The sequence below is a fragment of the Schistocerca cancellata genome, chromosome 1, assembly GCF_023864275.1.
Source record: "Schistocerca cancellata isolate TAMUIC-IGC-003103 chromosome 1, iqSchCanc2.1, whole genome shotgun sequence".
Classification (NCBI taxonomy): Eukaryota; Metazoa; Arthropoda; class Insecta; order Orthoptera; family Acrididae; genus Schistocerca; species Schistocerca cancellata.
Genome location: NC_064626.1, coordinates 888391044 through 888411406, shown reverse-complemented (window position 1 = coordinate 888411406; position 20363 = coordinate 888391044). Strand labels below are relative to the sequence as shown.

Genomic DNA, 20363 nt, shown 5'->3' with positions numbered 1-20363 from the left:
AATGTAGCTATGGTGAGACAGTTGCAATTCCTGAAATCCATTGCCTGTGGCCTCTGGCCTCTTGAGAACTGCCGTCTTGGGTCCTTGGATAAACACTGCCATCCTGGGTCCTTGGATAAACCACAAAAATCCGGCACATTATACCACACACAAACAGACTCGGACTGCAGGCACATCGGTAAGACTAAATCTGATGGGCAGAGCTTGCATATTAGTGGGAAATGATGAGCTTCAGATAGGCAGGCTCGATCCGTTAGAGAAAACCACAGAAATGGCCTGTGGTTTTGGGCCATCGTGGAAGTCCACTCGTTTGGCCAGCTATTCACGTGTCACAGACACCATGTTGATAAAATGAGACCACGTTGATCAATCCATGCAACAGATAACTTGCGTAAATACTCTGATAATCGGTGATCACCGTAAAGGTAATTGCTACGCCGCAGGCAGGCATGTAGAAACGAATCACACTCTCAACTAAATTTTTGGTCATAGCCTCTGTCAGAAAACAAGAGCATACACACATTCACACAGTCACTCAGACACAACTCATGCATACAAAACCGCCATCTCCAGCCGTTGCATCAACAATCTCTGAGAATTAGATCCAAACAAATCACTCCTCCCGCCTCCCTGCCTCTTGCCAGCAGCTGCTAAGGCTAGTGGCAAGAAGTGGTGGCAGCACTGACTGCAAGCTGAGGGGAGTGGTAGGAAGGGGAGAAGCAGTAAGAATGAAGGAGTATGGAAATGGCACACGTACTCAGTTGCGCACAGCCAGTGACTATGCATGATATCTCAGCAAGCAAACCATTTCATCTACAGAGACAAAAATGAGATTTTTCCAGTGGTTTTTTCAAATTTCCCTCATACATCTGAAATTCCTTGATTTCCAGAACTTGTGGCAACCTTGTTATTGCTTGAACTGCTACAACTGCAGAAACACCTGGTGTTAATGAAATTTGAAATGTTTATTATGTATTAATTTTTACTTCTTATAGCTATATTCTAGACATAGTTACATGACTAATCTTGACGTATATAACTGCATAGGCTTCCATGGTCAGAGTCAGTTGACATAAGAATTTTCTAAGTATCATACTGTGTCATAATGTAAAAAAACGAGAACCCAATGTTTTGGCCACAGTTACAGTGTCCTTCTGCTGGGTCTACTGAGTAGCGACTGAAATGTTGGTTTGTCCACTATAGTTTTTTACATTATGATGCAATACAATACTCAGAAAACTCTTACACGAACTAATCTTGATACAGTCCAGTCAAGGCCTGTGAATGATTTAGCAATGAAAAGAAAAAAACTAACCAGTCTGACTGTACTATATAATACATTTGGCTTAACAGCCCACATGGAAAAAAAAATATCCAGTTGAATAACACCACGAGAATTATTGCTGGTGTTATCAAATCAGTCTTTATGCAATGACTGCCAGTAAAAAGCTGCACTCCACACTCCATCTTCTTCAACTGCACTGCGTAAATGCTTTCACTAATGAGTACAAACATTTTGAGCATGGATAATAAAACCAAATCAGTCTATCAAGATACTGATGCCACAAACAGTAACCAAATTCCCTCTTGGAAAGGAGGGGAGGGGGGGGGGGGCAAAGGTCACTGTGGGAGAGGAGTTCAAGCTTGCCAACACAGAGCACAGGAACTGGAGAATGGACTGGACAATCATATGCAGTGCCCAAAATCGACAGGATTCGACCTGACAGGCAAAACGTGGTCAATGCAAAACTGAATTAGAATCCAGTGTGGCTGGTGTGTGTCATTTTTATTTATTGTTACACACACACACACACACACACACACACACACACACACAAATAGGATACCAACCATCCCTACTTTGTGCCTGCAGAAAACCACTGACACATCAAAGAAGAATGCCCCATATACAATAGTAGACCAGAAGATTTTCTGCTGACAACTACAAAGTCGATAGATTATACATAAATAACGAAGATGTATACTTGCAAGGTGTTATGTTATATATGTTATGCTTTACATTCGATGTATTATTTTTTCAGCATGTCAAAAAGCCATATGATACATACATAAATCTTTGTGAATATCTTTCACTTTAATATTTGTCTTTTTATATTGTGGTGACTATATGTTATGAATGCATCCTCCTATGATGTGAGTTTACCAGCATATCTTCTGACATAGCTCAAATGTTGTGGTTTGTTATGAGAAGGAATATAGGATTTTCTGCAAAGCAGCTTTCCTTTCAGATATTGTCACTGTGAATCACCCACTACACAATGGGTGAAAAAGATAAGAACAAACATACCATGTATTTTAGTCCACTTTTTACATGAAATTTCAAGGTTTAAATATGCCAGAAGTATCTGATGCACTGAGAAGTACACCTGAAACTAACTTTGAATTGAAATAGGTTGCTGTAGGGTAAATACTTACTGACGGGTAACTTATTTAAAAAACATAAATATGCCATAGTCAGCTTTTATTTCTGGCTAGACATAACAAAGTAAAGATAAAATACATCTCTTTCTTGTTTGTACAGGCAGTAAATACTTTAATGGTGCTAAATAATACATGTACAATTAGTTCTGTGGCAGATAGCACTTCACAGAAAAAAAAATTTCTGAGAGTTTGCTTAGCAAATCTTCATTAGTTTGTGCCACATCTGCAATTAAAATTTTCCACTTGCCTTGATGGCTATTCTGTAAGTGAATTGCAGTTTCTTTCAGTACAAGAGCTTTACTGAGAGTAAGCACATATCCTGCATAAACTGTTGACACCATTCTGCAGTTTCATTATCATTCCTCAAGGAAGAAGAAACTGATGCAACTGACAACTGAAAAGGTTAACATAACCACGAAAAGATTACCATTTTCGAAGCACATATGCTACACAGGTCTCAGCAAGGTCTCACACATAAAACGTGTCAGTAATGTAGAAGTCAGACAGCTGAAAATAATTTGTTGATCTGTGGAACTTGGCCAACAGTGTGGAGAACAAACACCAACAGGTGTCACTTATCAGTAAGTGATAATTCTAGCACACGTTTCAGTGTCTCCTCTTCTTGTTGCCTCTGCCGCTGCTCTTCTTCAGATTCGCGCTGAGACAAGGCCAAGGCGATCTGCAGTTCACGCTCCACTCGTCCATCAGGCCCCCTCTCTGTCACATTGGCAGTTGGTGTCCACTCCACAGTGGGTGATGATTCCTCAGGACTGGGGCTTGATAGGTTGTGCTGATACAACGCTAAGCTGGCCTGGATCGCCCTACAAAGCAAAGCATCTACTGCAGAAGCAACAAAACTACTACTAGTTCCTAGCAAGGCAGATGTAAATTGTATTGTGATTAAGTGTATGTCAGTTACATTAACAGGAACAACAACCTGCAATAAGAAAAATCAATGTACTATTTTCAAACCCTAAATTTGTAGAAGGAGCTACTGTACATTTCACTCTTTATGGATATAGAATATGCAATTTCAAACGTGGACAAAAAGGAAAAAAAATCTTATGTGAAAATTGAACTTATGCATTAACTTCTTCAGTGAAATTTGTAGTTTCAAGTTGAGGGTGGGGCATGTAAAATTTTCGACAGGAAATAAAATACAAGAGGAATAGAAAGAAAGATTTGTCACTTTTCAACACATGATGCAGTCTCTGGCAGGATAGCTGCTATTAACTGTTAAGGTGTGGTACAAATGCATACAGAAATACTCTGTATAAAATAGAAATTTCAGTTTATAGACAAAGGAAAAATTGGCCATACTTATCTTCAGAAGGTGGTCCAACTCACAGTATTGCCAAAAAACACTTAAAACAGAAAGAAGCACTCCTACCTTTTGCAATTACAAGTGCCTTCTTCAGAAGGAAAGAGGTATTCGTTGTGGAGGGCTGGAAAAGGATTGGGGGGGGGGGGGGGGGTTTACACACCGTAGTTTGAAACAGACCCAGGTGTTGTAAGGAGCGAAGAACGCAAAGATGAAGGAATTTAGGCCGGAGAGCAGTAGTTAAGCACATTAGTAAACACAGAGGGGTTTCCTCTCAACTTATTAGCATCAGAGTGAACTAACCTCCACCCCCTTTTTACAACCTTCCTCAAACAACCTCTCTGAAAACAAAACATACAGTTTTAAAAGATAGGATTAGTTCTTCCATTTTTTTTTTATTTTCTGCTTTTTGTTATTTTCGTGTTTATATTGGTAGTACTGGGAATTGTTCCTCCTGAAGCTAAGTTATGGCCAGCTCATCAGGTTTTCTGTTAAGCTTAGAAATATTTTTGCAGTGATAGATACTAAGAGTCTATTAATGCTACTAATTCTGGGACATCCTTACATATGCTTTTACAGATTTTATTCTGCAACACTATTATTCTTTAGGTGAGCATGGAAAGACTTTCTGAGATCACAACAATCTTTCATTTACAGTAAAGGTAATACAAATAGGTCTCTTATCACAATTTCCAAGCAGGATCAGTGTGGGAGATTATAAGGACTCAGTAATCCATTCTGGACACCCTCGTAGGCACTGCAAATGTAGAACCGCCAGGAAAATAAAACTCTCGTCACACGTACTGAAAGTATTTGGGTGGATATTGTCTTACCTCTGTAACTGGCGCTCCTCCTCAGCTTGTACATTTGGAGTGGTAGGCCGGGATGGACGCTGAGCTCTTAAGGCCTCCCAGATATCCACCTGTTAACAATATTCAAAACATAAGGAAACTGGTGATTTAGAAAACGAAAAATTAGGGCCCATGCCTACTTAACAAAATTAAAAAAGAATTAGATCATTATCATTACATATGCATCAATGTGTTTTAAGCCAATAATATGGCGAAGGGAATTAAATACCCAAAATAGAAAATACACAATTCTGAAGTCAGACCACTACTCACACTGATGATGACGTGCTAAGTTGGTGGCAAGTAATCAGAAAGAATGGTCAAATGTTCAAATACTATTTTCTGTGGAGGAGTGAGCAGTTATGAAGCCTTGTAATGTGGGTAGGGGAGGCTAATGGGGATCAGAAAGTTAGAAAGTAAGTCCATCTCACTAGGGAAAAAAAGAACCTCTTTCAGTTAGAGTTTTTGTATTTTTACATATGTCAATTTCCAAATTTCTCAGCTAACTTTCAGAGAACTATGAGTCTCGAAAAATGGCAAGGATTCTAGAAATTACAAAATATGTGTAACACAAGATGCTTTTCACCTGCTTGCATGAAGACCTGCCAAAGTGAATGGGCTGACAGCCTGTCCACTAGGGAAGAACTGTACTGTATCAAATTGTGCTGTTTGAACGTCATGTACCAAGGTATTGGCTTACCTCATAATTGGAAGAATATTTGGCTAAAATATGATTATTATGAGTTATTTAATAATTTTGTAGGTTGTTGTATGTTAACTTCTGTAGTGAGACAGAGGAAGGGGGGCATTATAGCTACAGGCGATTGAGTTGCAAGCATCAGAAGTCTACCAAGTGGCAAAGATTGTATATCACACTGCAGCTGGCTGCAAGCAGCATCCCGACAGCCAAGGAAAACAATGAAATCATTATTAAAATTGGTGGTAAAGTTGATCATTTATTCATTTTAATGGTTCTGAAATGTAGTTTTAGTAGTAGTCCTGTTTTAGTTGAAGTTGAGAATGGTTATATGACCTTAATTCTTAAACATTCCAGATGTAGCCAGGCTTGATGGTATGAGTGAATCACTGGTATTATTGATTTTAAGAAACAATTGAGGTTACATGGGATATTTCATAAGTTGATGTTCAATTACAGTAAAGTACTGAACATAATTTGGGAAGTTGTCTTCGCCAAAACAGGTTGTTATAATCCATACAGGACTGTAAACAGTCTGTTGTGATTTTACAGGTGCACAGTTGTTTGATGATAGTTTCACAAATAAAGTCTCTGCGGGGGGGATGTTAGTTTAAAATATTTAAATATTTAGTGTAAAATATTTTACAGAGCTAACTTGCAACGGAGGCCTGTTTGCATGTATTTTTCAATCTGAAACAACCAGAGGTATTGTGTAGTATTCACTGACTATGTTTTATCCTTGGAAAGATCAGTCTCAAGTATCACTTCCCAGAAAGTACTGACTGTAACCCTTAATTTGACAGGCACATTTTTTGTGCAGGCAAATAAAATCAGTTAATTCTTTTAACACTACTGAGAAATTTGTGTTTACATTGGGCTTCATCAACATTCAACATATTGTCCTGTACAAAGCTATCTCATGGTTTATTCTGTATGTGAGATGTACCATGCTGCTCCTACTGAAATGGCTATAGCTTGACTTTTCAATTTCCTTAATGTGGCTCATCCTCCTAAAGATATTATTGCATGTAAGAAGTCAGCAACAATTTGTTAACTGTTGAAAATGAGGTATTTAACTCATAAATTTCCACCTGCTTTGAATGAATTTCAATAAAATTTTATGATGGCACAGTATAGTATTGTAACAGGACATCCTCCTCTAGCATTACTTTTCCTCAGCAGTAGTTGTCGATTCCAGTATAATTTTTCGAATTTTGGACAGGTTAATATTATCTCAACAGCTTTTCTGAAAACTTTCATATACTTTTATACACAGTACGGTATATTTCCAGCTAAAATTTATGAAAAGGAATTACTTTATAAAATATTTTAGTTTTGATGTGATAATCAGTAAGTACTAGTTCTGAATATACAGTTAAAATCTTTTTAATAAACATATGAAATTATGAATTATTTGCACACTTAAAATTTCTTTTATTAATTACACAATCCTCTATTGTTTACTATGTTTATTTCTGAAATCATTTATGAAATAATAATAAAAATTAATAAGATAACAAAAAGTAGTAGGAATTCATTTGATAATAAAAATTGTAATTCCTTTGGAATACTGTTATTTTTGCAGAGTGATGGAGTGGTTAGCTTGCCTCTGACGTGATCGGACATATTTTTGTATAACAGGTGCGAACAATCAATGTAACTTCGGCTTTGTTAATGTGAAAAATCAAACTACTGTATGATATCCTAACATGTGAGAAAATTCAGTGAAAAATATATTTACATCAAAAACTTATGCAACAACTATCTCCCAATTTATTTAGTTCACACCAACCATGAGGAGCTGATGTTAGATTTTCAGCTTCGAGAATCAGACCCTTAGACAAGAAAATCTGGAGCCATCTCATCTCAATGTGAGAAACTAAGTAAACCTGAAAGAATATGACTACTTTTAAAAAGTTAAGTAAATATAACTATTAAGGAGATTAAACTGAAATTTTACTTATGTTACCATGTCTCATCATAATAAAATTTACATGTCAGTCAAAAAAAGATCTTAACTTTTCCTCACACAGTGTCTTCAAGTGTTTGCATGCACAGAAATTGATTCCTGCAAAAGGTTTTATATTTCTTTAAATATACCTCATCTTTTTCACTGCCTGCTTCAATAAGAGACTGCTGAATTGCAAACTGCAGCAGTTCATCTTCTTCTTCCATACTGAACTGTCTGCGTACCTCAGCACCTGGAAACAGACACATCACTGAAATACATTATTTGCACTTGATGGTGATTTACATGCATTTATCGTGAATCTCAACACAAGCCGTTTATCAGAAATTTTTACATACACTCACTTTTGAATTCATTCAAATGTTTTAAATAATCCCATGACAGTCCTTCATTTTGTTTTGTTTCAAAGACATGATAAACACTAACATTGTCTACGCCTGGATCTAGAAACTACCCATCCACATATTCCCTCACTGGTAAAACATAAGTCAAGACAGGAAAATCTGTAAAAGCATCTACTCTCAAATATCAACTTTGGTGCAACCATAGCACATCATTCAGTGTGGGCATGATCATAAACAAACTCCCCATTTCTATTGGCTTTATTACCAAATTGTACTCAAAAGGTTAGCATGAAACTCAGCTGAAGAGCATGTAGCTCAGTGTCCTTTGCACCATCTTCAAGTGTTTCCATCCTGGGCATTTCAGATTATGTCCTCTCCAAATCCAACTTATAGACCAGCTTTTCTCAAATGGATGTTTTTTAGTCTCACAACATGCCTTCCTAGTTATCCACCATCCTCTACCCCATCCCTGTTCTCCATTCAATCAATTTCAGTCTTCTTGTTCTCAGTATCATACATTCTTAAAATCACATCAGACTGCATGTTACTTGGTTCTTTTAAAAATGTATACATGTAGTTGCATTATACATTGTGCCTTTTGGAAAGAGTTAATCTATTGCTTTAAGAGCGCACAATCAATGCATTTGATAAATTTTCTGATGTGACAGCTCTCTTAATGCAGTGCCACAAGGGCAAATACATACTTCAGCTCCATAATCTATGCAAAGGGGATGTATCTCCCGGTGGAGGAAGGCTCTGAGTTGCAGCTTCTTGACTGAGCACAGTCCAAAAGGATGTCAGTTCTACACATACAAGTCTCTATGTGGGTAAACACTGCTTAATCTATGCATAGTTAGAAGATATCAAAAAAACTGGTTGTACTTAGAACCTACAATAAATGAGGGTTAACAGCCACAAGTGGAAACTATTTTTTTAGAAGATTTTATCACGATTTTTAAAAAATATACAGATAAGAACAAAACAACAACCTAACTTCGTCAAATAATTTTCAACTTTTGTAATCTGTTTTACCAAATCTCCTGGAAATGCTTTGGGAAAGAGTTGATGTTAATTAATCAATGGTGAAATGCACAATCTTTTCACCAACCTGTTCTGTCATTTTCATTCACAGTTCAGTATTTATGAACACTTTCAGTCTAATCTCGTGTCACATGTTGACTTTCTTTGCTGGGCGGTGGTATGTTAATAATCTAGTATGTAGGACTCATTTGTGAAATTCTTTATTTGTTGTATTACTGATCTCTACTCATTTTAATGTTTTCATCTGCTTGTGTATTATTACCTAGAAAACAAACAGTTTCTATCTCAAAGTTAGTCCCTCCTGCTCAATTTTTGTGCTCATGTAACTCAATTAACAGCACATGTTTCAGCTTAACCTGCAATGGGCAATAAAGACTAAATGCTGTTTCAGTTACTGCCTTATCATAATTTGCATAAACATTGCTCATTACACTTTAAACCTCTGTTTTTTTTTTTCATTGTTAATGATGTTTCCTTGATCCCTGTTGAGCTATAGCACCCATATAATGTAGCTGGCCAGGAGGAGGAGGAGGTCATCCAAAAACTTTGCCCAATTTTGATCTTGTGTAAGTACCTCTCAACCACTCAGCACCTTAACTGTTTGTTGACTTATTATCTTCCTTCAAATATTTGTATTCCACACAGGATTTTCTTTAAGCATATTCTATACAATTTACATTACACATTGCCAAATTTCCATTCAATCTCTAATCGAAGTTCTTTGAAATACGCCAATGCACTAAGCACAGGCAAGAATATTATATTAGTGATATAAAAAACCACCCTCATAAAATTAATAATGAAACACTGAACCAAACGCAACTTATTCAGATAATCATTAACAAAATTCTGAGAGGACTCACCCATTTTTGTATATGATGGTGGTGGTACAAAACAATTGTCCTCCACAACACAACTTATTCTATCCTCTTCGCGTACGATCGATACACCCCCAACTTCTTCATCCATTCCGAATATGTTCCCAAAAGTAATTCTTGCATTCAGAACATGGAACAACGGAATTTCTAGGAAGAAATAAAACTGTACATAAATATAATAAACAAAAATCCATATTAAGATGAATCATCATTAGTCTGAGGTCACAAAATACCTATTTTAACTGGAAATCCAGCAGGAAGCTGCATCTGTATGAAATCCTTCAGCTTGGCAAAATGTGAACTGGAAATTGCCATCAGGTCAACTATTGGCATGATCTGTTCTTGCAAGCTGAGAGGATAGTCTTCACAAAGCCACAATGTAGCCTAGAAAATTCACCCACATAGTAACACTTAATGCATCCATATTTTAGATTTTGTATTCGGCAGAGATTCATGTAATAAATATCAGAGCAGTATTGAAACTATCCTGTGGACCATGCATTTTGAGGTGATTTATATTAACAGCAAGAATATTATCTGACTCAACTCAAATGTAAGGTTCCCAAATGAGTTATTTTTGTTGTAGTTGTGACATGCCAAAATAATATTACACAGCATGTTAAGGGTCTTGTGTCGCCTCAGCCCATTACGGATAGAATTACAGTCACGTGTAAGGAAATTGTATGGATATGATAGCCTAATGTTTCATGATGTTATATGTGGTGTATGTAAACTGTTGTACAGAAATAAAGCATCAGGAGGAAAGCAAGAATCTGTCTGCCTGGTGGGACAAGAGATGCTTGTATAACCTCTCTCTGAGTAGCAAAAGTGCAGAACTGCCAGCTGGAATTGGTCGTTATTACACATCATGGTGGCATAATTCAAGAATCACACAAGATCGAAGAAGGAAATCAACTGTTCTTTTCCTAGGTACCACCTGGCATTTGCCTTCTTCTATGCAAGCCTCAGAAAATCTAAATATTTTTAATACAAACTCTACAAAATGAGACTAAAGTGCCTAAAACAAGTTGACAGACTGTTTCAGAAGTATAGCACATACTTGGAGAAAAAAAGCATTGCCTAAACGAATGATCTCTTCCGAACTGTTTCTGTTATCTGGTAATTTGTACTTGAATTACACAGACAATGGGAGAAGTGGAAAGTCTAATCACCAAAATTTTCTGTAACAACTTTGGAACATGCCTTTAGAAAACAAGATTGAGGGAGATACAAGAATTAAAATTGTAGGAAAGGAATTAAACCATCTGCAATATGCTGGTAGATACAAAAGATGAACTATGGAAGACGATAGAACAATGCCAAAAATGAATAATCAACTTAGCATAAATTTGAAGCAATCAGAGATAAAGATGACACCTAATAACATCAAAAAATCACTGTTACATGTAAATAGCATCCAACATTAATATGAGGGGCAAACAGTAAGTATGCAACACTTTTTTCTGAAAACAGGTTGGATTTTATTCAGGACTGCAATACACAGCATTATTTCCCGCTCTCTCAGCTACAAAACAATAATTTTCAACATAATCTACATTCAATGCAACAACAGCATTAGGCCACCTTAGTGGGAGGGCATGGTACCACTCTACTAGTCAATGTCTGGAGTCTATGTTTTACTGCATCAATAAGTTCCCCATCATACAAGTACTGCATCCAGCAGAGTGCATCCTTCATTGGGCCAAAAAGATGGAAGTCAGAAGGTCTGAGATCCGGGCTGTAGATGAATGAGGAAGAACAGTCTAATGAAGTTCCGTGAGCTCCTCTTGAATGCACAGACTTGTGAGAGGCCTTCCGTTGTAGAGTAGAAGGAGTTAGTTTGCATTTTCGTGGCGACGAACGTGCTGAAGTCATTTCTTCGATTTCCTGAGTGTAGTACAATACACTTCACCTCAGAGTTGATTGTTGCATGATGTGGGAAGAAATCAAACAGAATACGCCCTTCAAAGTCCCAGAAAACAGTCACTAAGACTTTATCAGCTGAGCATGCAGCTTTGAACTTTCTCTTCAAAGGAGAGGTGCTGTGGCGCCATTTCATGGATCACGACTACGTTTCTGATTTGAAGTGATGAACCTACATTTGATCACCTTTGTCAATGTTCAATCTGCCTCGTAACATGGCAGCAATTCTGCACAGGTGGTCCTATTGTTCTTTATCATCCTCTGTTAGGCAGCGAGGAACCTGCACTACACACATTTGAGTACCCCAACAGGTGGACAAGTGTGTCAGTAATATCAACAGGCATGTCTAGTTGTGCTGCAAGGTGTTTGTTTGTGATATGTCGATCACCTCAAGTTACAGTGTCCGTACATTCCAACATTGCACATTCCAAAACTGCAGAAGTCACAGATATGTGTGATCAGCTAACACACAGATCAGACAGGTCTGCGCAACCTTGTTGCGATGATGACAGACACCTCGTCCAGAGACTCATCATGCTTTTGTTCTCTGCCAGGCCTTTGCAGACATTCTGCAAGTGCCTTTACATATCTGTGATGCTTTGGTTTTCCACCAAAAGAAACTCAATGACAGCTCTCTGCCTGGAATGCACCTCTGTTAAAGATTCAATTTTGAAGGATAGATATAGTGCTGCCACCTATCGGAACTTCATGAAACTATAGGGGCTGAAGTGGGAATATGCCATGACGTCCAGAAATTTTGCATTTTTTCATCCAAAACTGGCTGAGAAAGAGCAGTATACATACCCCTGAGAGACCTATCTTTCAGCATGAGTCAGCAACTGAAGAATATGGTGGTCATGTAATGGAGCTTGTAATTTCTTACAAAGGGAGCACTACCAGCAAGTATCAGAACTGGCCCTGCATATAAACAAGACAATAATATTGCTGCGAGCTGTGTTGCATGTAGTGCAGTGTTCTGGCTAGCGCTGCTGGCTTAAGTGCATTGGGTCACCAGTTCAAATCCGACCACCAGCAGTTATTTAGAATTTATTATTTCTGGAAGGTGTTGAGGTATCTTACATTTGTAATGCTTGTATATTCTGGAATGTTCAATGTTCGTATAAATAGCAGCACTATCCACCAAGAAGTTCAGCTCTGTTCTGGCTGTATGTTTGCGTTCATAACAAACTTGCTTTCATTGCTATGTGTTATATTTCATTGATGACCCTGCTTGCAGATTTGGATTTCAGTGTGGCTATGAGGTTTAGTGGAGATACCAGGTACTTAAAAAAAAACTTCACGATGGTTAAAGTTAAGCAACATAAAAGCAGTAACCTACACATACAGGAACCATACAGAATACAAGTAGTACATCATTCCAGAGATCCTGTAGCATCTGCATGTTTATGTCGCAGCTGAATTTCAAGTTCGTGTCATACCAGTGAAGCTCGTGTGTTCAATGGTGTAGTGTCGTGTGTCAAGAGCACTGTGTTTTCTACTAGATTTTTATATCTCTGTGTATTGTTTATTCCTTGCTGTGAACTTGTATATGCTTTGTATGTTCTGTGTTTTGTGTTCCATTCTCGACACTGTCACTCCAGGTTACAGTAGTAATTGCTTACGGACATCCTCTCGAGTATCCATAAATTCAAGAATGATTTACTTTAGAGGTTACAGTCTGATTAGTGTGTGATGGACAGTAATAATTGCTGTGCTCCCTGTTCATTGTGTTCGCTAAATACAGTTGTCATGCTAAAGTATTTTGCTCCAATAAACCTTCAGTCTCAGAGTGTTCACGTTTTGCAAAAGTCGGACAGCCCAAATTGAGCTGTACCTGACAATCCATATATTCAGGAGACCAATGGACTCCAAGACAGCAGAAAGCTAGCTGCACAACAGATATCCATCAATTTTTTTTGAAAATGCTGGTCAGGACAGAGTCATCAAATACAACAGGTGTAATTACATGAGGTGTTTGGGAAATACATGCTTTTACTTGGTCATGCTTTACAATGAAGAGAAGCCCAATAGCTGGGAAAAATTCCACACAGAGCCGAAGGAAGCATCTGCTGACAATTAACAGCAAGTCCACTTAGCAGAAGAACTGAAGAACAGGGCCCAATGACACAGCCATGCATACAGCATGTTTTGGCCCTTTGCAACATTGTGAATCCAAGCATGACTGAAGTTGACAAAATTTCACATTTGGTGAAATGAATCACTGAAGGATGTCACAACAAAAGAATTCATCTAGTGGTACCAGCACATCAAGGACAATTCAACAGGAAACTGTCAAATGAAAGAGGTATGATCAACTCCCGAATGTGGTCTCTATGTGAGTTGTGGAAGACCATCAAGACCCCTCCTCTGCCACATGTTAGGTTATACGAGGATAGTGAGAAAAAACATTTAAGCTAAAAAAAGAATCAAATGATTTCAGATTAAACAGCACATTTAAATTTAACATAATACAAGGAGTAGGGATATCCTAGTATTTGTTAATGGTTGATGAGATACAATTACAAACATGAGTGCACCATGGTATTGATACATACGGCTGCAACCTTGGTGCTATAAATTATATTTACATGTTATAGTAGTGACATCTTATTTATATGATGTAAAGATGACATACTAATGTTAACAACTTAATCAGCTACTACACATGAGCGCCCCAAGTGGGTTAATTCATATTTTGAATTATGTTAAATGTGCTGTTTAACATGAAATCATTTGATTCTTTTATTTGTTTAAATGCTTTTATGGACAAGACAAGTTTCACATACCTGTGTTATTTGCACTTATTCCTAAGTAATGATCTACCACATATAACAGGATGTACATGCCTGATGATACGTACATCATAAATATCGCTTCAAACCTCACCAGTTAATTAATGAGTGAGTAGAATAAGTAATTGCACTGTATTGTATTAATTTTGAATTGAGGCAAAATTACATAACTTAGTTGGCCATGTGTTAATTTCATGTACAAAGCTGAATATTTACCTACTAAAATGTACTTTAAACAACGTCAATGATTAGCTGGACTGTTATATTTATGGATGCAGCGAATATTATTGAGAGGTTTGTTACTGTTTATGTTTATGAGCAGGCAACTACCAAACAAAATAAATTGCTCCTAACCTTTCCTATCCTACCGAACACTGAGTAAAAAAAAAAAAAAACTGTCATTCAGTCAAGATGGTATACTCAGTGATGAAACAAAGCAGTAGCCTCTGCCAGAAATAGTGACTCTTAGACAATGTGTCTAATAGTGTATTTTAATACGACAGTATGCAATCTTAGGCAATGTATAACACTTGTAAGTAAGCATTATAAATATGGATTCTTATATGGTTATATCACTTGTTATGTATTTCACTGTTATTGTCTAATCTGCTTTCAGAAAACACTTGATAATGGCACTTCGAAGCCAAAATCATGATTGTGTATGTGTAAATGTAACACTATAAATAAACAACTGTCTAACGGCAGTACTAATTTTAAAGAAATATTTGGATTGTGTAACACTCCAGCCGCCTTTGTATATATAAGTGGTAGTCAAATGAAAATCCAACACCCGCCACAATGGGACCATTCAATGGTACCATTCAAAATTAATCACCACAAGCATTAAAACATTTATCCCACTGGGAGATGGAACGGTCAATTTCATATAATACGGTCGGCTGCTAACGGCCCGCAACCATGTGTGCACTTCTACCTCCCACTGAAACCTGTGTCCACACGTCTTTCTTCACGTCACCAAGGGTGTGAAAATCACATGGTGAAGATCCAGGCTGTACAGAGAACATTGCATTGTTTCCCAACCCAATCTCTGAAGCATAGCCTTCGTTTGATTGGCAGTGTGGGGGCAGGTGTTAATAGTGCAACAAGATGCTTCGTCTGCTCGAGGAGTTTGCATTGTTAGCTGCAACAGGCAGAAGATGTGCTTTAGCAATTTTGACTAAGATAAACACATTCTGCAGTGTTCTCCTACAACATGCCAGTGTAGAAGTGTGCATAGAATCAGCTACATGCAATATGTACATTTATTTACATATCAAAGCCAACTTCGGAATTTTCCTTTGTGTAGGACAACTTGTAAAATATACGCATATGCCGATTTGAAGATCTAGATTCGCATTTTTTACTGATCATGTCACTTCTGCATAATCTTTCATTGAACGTATCAATAATTGTTTGAATCATTATATATTGTGCAATTTCAAACATTTACGAGTGCCGCGATAAACTCACACTGTTATTGTCAATTATAAGCTTAAATTCAATTGTGCTATATTAAAATTTTTGAGAACAGTAGGCCTATCGTCATTCAAAACAATACTCCTCTAATTTCATTGTACAATTACGTGAGAATCAGGTTATTTTGGAGGATTTTTGGACATATACAAAACTATATTTTTGTAAGTTACCGGTATGAATGTTTTGGATGCATAATTTATTTTGTAGCAAATTAGCTTTTGTGGTTCACAGTTCTGTCAAAGCATACATCAACCCTGACTCTCATTGTGTGAGGTCTGTTCAAAACATTCCAGAACTTTGCTAACAAAATTTTTGTATGCTTACTTTTTACTTATTGTACATTGTCTCCTCTGAAATCTTTTTCAGTAGTGCTACAGCTCTATTGTGAGCCTTGGCTTCTTCAAGCACTGAAAGACCTGAGGCGAAACAAGGTTCCGGGAGTAGACAACATTCCATTAGAACTACTGACGGCCTTGGGAGAGCCAGTCCTGACAAAACTCTACCATCTGGTGAGCAAGATGTATGAGACAGGCGAAATACTCTCAGACTTCAAGAAGAATATAATAATTCCGATCCCAAAGAAAGCAGGTGCTGACAGATGTGAAAATTACCGAACTATCAGTTTAATAAGTCACAGCTGCAAAATACTAATGCGAATTCTTTACAGACGCATGGAAAAAGTGGTAGAAGCTGACCTCGGGGAAGATCAGTTTGGATTCCATAGAAATGTTGGAACACGTGAGGCAATACTGACCTTAACGACTTATCTTAGCAGAAAGATTAAGGAAAGGCAAACCTATGTTTCTAGCATTTGTAGACTTAGAGAAAGCTTTTGACAATGTTGACTGGAATACTCTCTTTCAAATTCTAAAGGTGGCAGGGGTAAAATACAGGGAGCAAAAGGCTATTTACAATTTGTACAGAAACCAGATGGCAGTTATAAGAGTCGAGAGACATGAAAGGGAAGCAGTGGTTGGGAAGGGAGTGAGACAGGGTTGTAGCCAATCCCTGACGTTATTCAATCTGTATATTGAGCAAGCAGCAAAGGAAACATATGATGTTCGAAGTAGAGAGTACTGGATGAAGAAGATTGCACAGGATGGAGTAGAATGGAGAGCTGCATCGAAACAGTCTCAGGACTGAAGACAAGAACAACAATAACAACAACAACAACAACAACAACAACCACCAACTTATTCCAGTACTCTGTATAGTTCTTGCCAGTTTATGCTGTCAAAGGCTCGTTTGAAGAAGTTGGTGAACAGGAAATTCAGATCTATATCATATTCACAGAACTTCCCCATCATTTGTGTTATCTCCTTTGAAATACTCTACTCCACAATTGATACACCGCTCCCAACATTGTTTCCACTTCTGGAAGCAGTGTTGGTGCACCCTTTGCTGGACTGTGGAAAAAAAAAGTCCGCAGGGGCCAAGTCTGGACAGTACAGAGGACGAGATAGCACAGTGATTTCGTGTTTCATGTAATAATCATGCACTAGTAGGGATGAATGTGCAGGTATATTATGGTGATGCAAGAGCCACAAACTGCCTCGCCACATTTCAGGCTATTTCCTTCTTAAATTTTCTCGCAGGCTTTACAATACGTCCTGATATTACCATTGATTAACAGTGAACTAATCCTCCAAAGTCAAAGAAAACTATCAGCATGGCTTTGACATTTGACCTCAACTGATGAGCTTTTTTTGGTCTTGGAGAATCTTTCCCCACCCATTGTGAAGACGGAATCTTGGTCTCGACACCATAACCACAGACCTACGCCTCATCACCAGTTATGATTCTCTTAAGGAACATCTCTTCTTCATTTGTGCGATCCAAAAGCTCTACACAGATTGTGAGGCGAAAGTCTTTCTGGTCATGACTCATGAGCCGTGGGATGAACTTGGCGACAACACGAAGCATTCTAAGATGCTATGTCAGGATTTCACAACATGATCCAACTGAAATGTTACAATCTTCTGCAATCTCTCGGACAGTCAGTCTTTGGTTGGCACACACAATTTCATTGACGTTGGTGAGATTAGTGTAGTCGGTAGACATTGAAGGACTTCCTGAATGAGGGTCATCTTTAATTTCCGACCTGCCATTTTTAAACCGTGTGAAACAATATTAACACGGAGTACGGCTTAAGCGCTCTTTACTATAGGTTTTCTGCATCATTTGGTGTGCGCCTGTAAAGGTTTTCTTGAGATTCATGCAAAATTTAATACAGACGGGTTGCTTCTCTAACTATGCCAGCTTGAAATTCGCAAATTGTGCGACACAATGTTCTACTCAATACAGCACTGAATAGTAACTAAAAGGCATATAACAATGAAACTTCTAGCACTTACACATTAAACACAGGTATGTGCAGGGATCCAACTGTGTTTCACTCCAACACACCATTGACACGAAATGATTAATATTCCAAATTTTTTTAACTGAACTCATATCAGTGCAAATAAATGTGCGTTTTTGAGAATTATCGGAAGCTGCCTTTGTCCTTTGCATAATCTACAAACAAAGTGTAGTAAATCAGCGTTTGTGATTTAGTTACTGTAGCAAATATTGCTACTCAGGTAGTTGACTCTGTGTGGAATGCACAGGAGGGCTTCTTAGTTTAGGTGACTCTCCATCGAATCCAGATAATGTTAGCTGTAGGAAATGCAGAAGTATCAGCGTAAGATCGAAACAAATGCCTCCAACAGGTGAGAGTATTAAAATCCTAAAGGTAAACTGGTGAAGCATTCATAACAAAGAGCCAGAGTTTGAAGAACTCCTGAAAAGCAGTGAAGCTCACATAATACTATACACAGAAAGTTGGTTGAAAACTGAAATTGATAGTAATGAGATTTTTGGGGAAAATTTAAAGGATAGGCAAATGGGAAATGGAGGTGGTGTATTTGTCACAGTAGACAAGAAGCTCAAATCCACCGATTGGTTTGTTTGGGGGGAGGGGGGGGACCAAGATGTGAGATCATCTGTCCTATCGGATTAGGAAAGGTTGGGGGAAGGAAGCCGGCAGTGCCCTTTCCAAAGGAAACATCCCGGTATTCACCTAAAGCGATTTAGGGAAATCACGGAAAACCTGAATCAGTATGGCTGGATGTGGGTTTGAACCAACATCCAGTGTGTTAACCACTGCCAAATCCACCGAGATAGAAACTGAAGCTGCTTGTGAGTGTTTGGGCAAGACTCAGTATCAAGGTTGGGCATAAAATAATTGGATCCTTCTGCTGCCCACTAGACTCATCTCCTGCTGCAACCAAAAACTTTAGAGAAAACGTCAGTTCACTTACCCAATCATACCATAATCACCGGTGGAGACTTCAATCATCCAACAGTCAATTGGGAAAATTACAGATAGAGAGATACTGAATAAAGCACGTTTGGATGTCAAGAGATCAGTGCATGATGCCTTCAATGACCACCATAGCAGAATATTGTGAAATAATCTTTCACAGAACCCAAAGAAATTCTGGTCATAAGTAAGGGATGTCAGTGGCACCAAAGTTGGTGTCTAGTCCCTAGCAAATAAGACATGAACTGAAGCTGAGGAAAGCAAAGCAAAAGTGGAAATGTGTTACACATTTTCAGATGTTCCTTTACAAAGCAAAACCCAGGAGATTTACCCCAATTTAATCCTCGTACCACTGAAAAGATGAATGAAGTGTGTATTAATGTCAATGGAGTTGAGATATAGCTGAAATCATTAAAATTGAACAAAGCTCCAAATGGAAACACTGTACTGAATTTGCAGCTGAGTTAGACCCTCTTCTAACTATAATCTATTGTAGATTCCTTGAATAAAGAGCTGTGGCCAGTTCTCGGAAAAAAAAGCACAGGTCACACCAATCTACAAAAATGGCAGTACAAGTGATCCACAAAGGTACTGTCCAATGTCCTTGATATTGATTTGTTGTAGACTCTTAGAACATATTATGAGCTCAAACATAATGAATTAACTTGAACAGAATGAACTTCTCAATGCCAACCAGAATGATTCAGGAAACATCAATCATGTGAAACCCAACTCACATTTTTCTCATGACATACTGAAAGCTTGGGATCAAGGCAATCAAATAGATGCAGTATTTCTTGATTTCTGAAAAACATTTTACTCAGTACTACACTTACACTTACTGTCAAAAGTACAACCATATTGAGTATCAAGCAAAATTTGTGACTGGATTGAGGACTTCTGCTAGGTAGGACAGAGCATGTATCTTGTATGGAGAGTAGACGTAGAACTAACTGCATGTGTACCCCAGGGAAGTGTGTTGGGGCCCTTGCAGTTGTTCTCATATATTAATGACCTTGAAGACAATACTAATAGTAACACCAAACTTTTTGTAGATGTTGCAGTACTATCTGGAAGAAGCTGCATAAATATTCAGTCAAAACTTGATAAGATTTCAAAGTGGTGCAAAGACAGCAACTTGCGTTACATGTTCAGAAATGTAAAATTGTGCACTGCACAAAACAAGAAACATAGCACTCTACGGCAATATCAGCTGTTGAAATTAAAGGGAATGATCACATAGACTCAAAGTCATGGGTACAGCAGTTGGTAGACTTCGATTTACTGGTACAATACTGGGGAAGCGCAATCAATCTACAACGGAG

The 20363-nt window shown here is 37.9% G+C and overlaps 1 protein-coding gene across 3 annotated transcripts in view; it reads right to left on the bottom strand.

The window, feature by feature from the left end:
• Nucleotides 1-2467: 2467 nt before the first annotated feature.
• Nucleotides 2468-20363, bottom strand: part of LOC126190737 (ankyrin repeat domain-containing protein 13D) — a 124432-nt gene continuing 106536 nt past the window's right edge. For 2 of the 3 annotated variants that reach the window (XM_049931234.1, XM_049931242.1), the window contains 5 exons: nucleotides 9777-9927; nucleotides 9529-9690; nucleotides 7412-7512; nucleotides 4597-4685; nucleotides 2468-3263 (listed from right to left, as the gene is read on the bottom strand). In XM_049931234.1, coding sequence (XP_049787191.1) covers nucleotides 3014-3263; nucleotides 4597-4685; nucleotides 7412-7512; nucleotides 9529-9690; nucleotides 9777-9927 — 753 coding nt within the window. In that variant the 3' untranslated portion in view covers nucleotides 2468-3013. The other variant, XM_049931252.1, reaches the window with a different exon arrangement.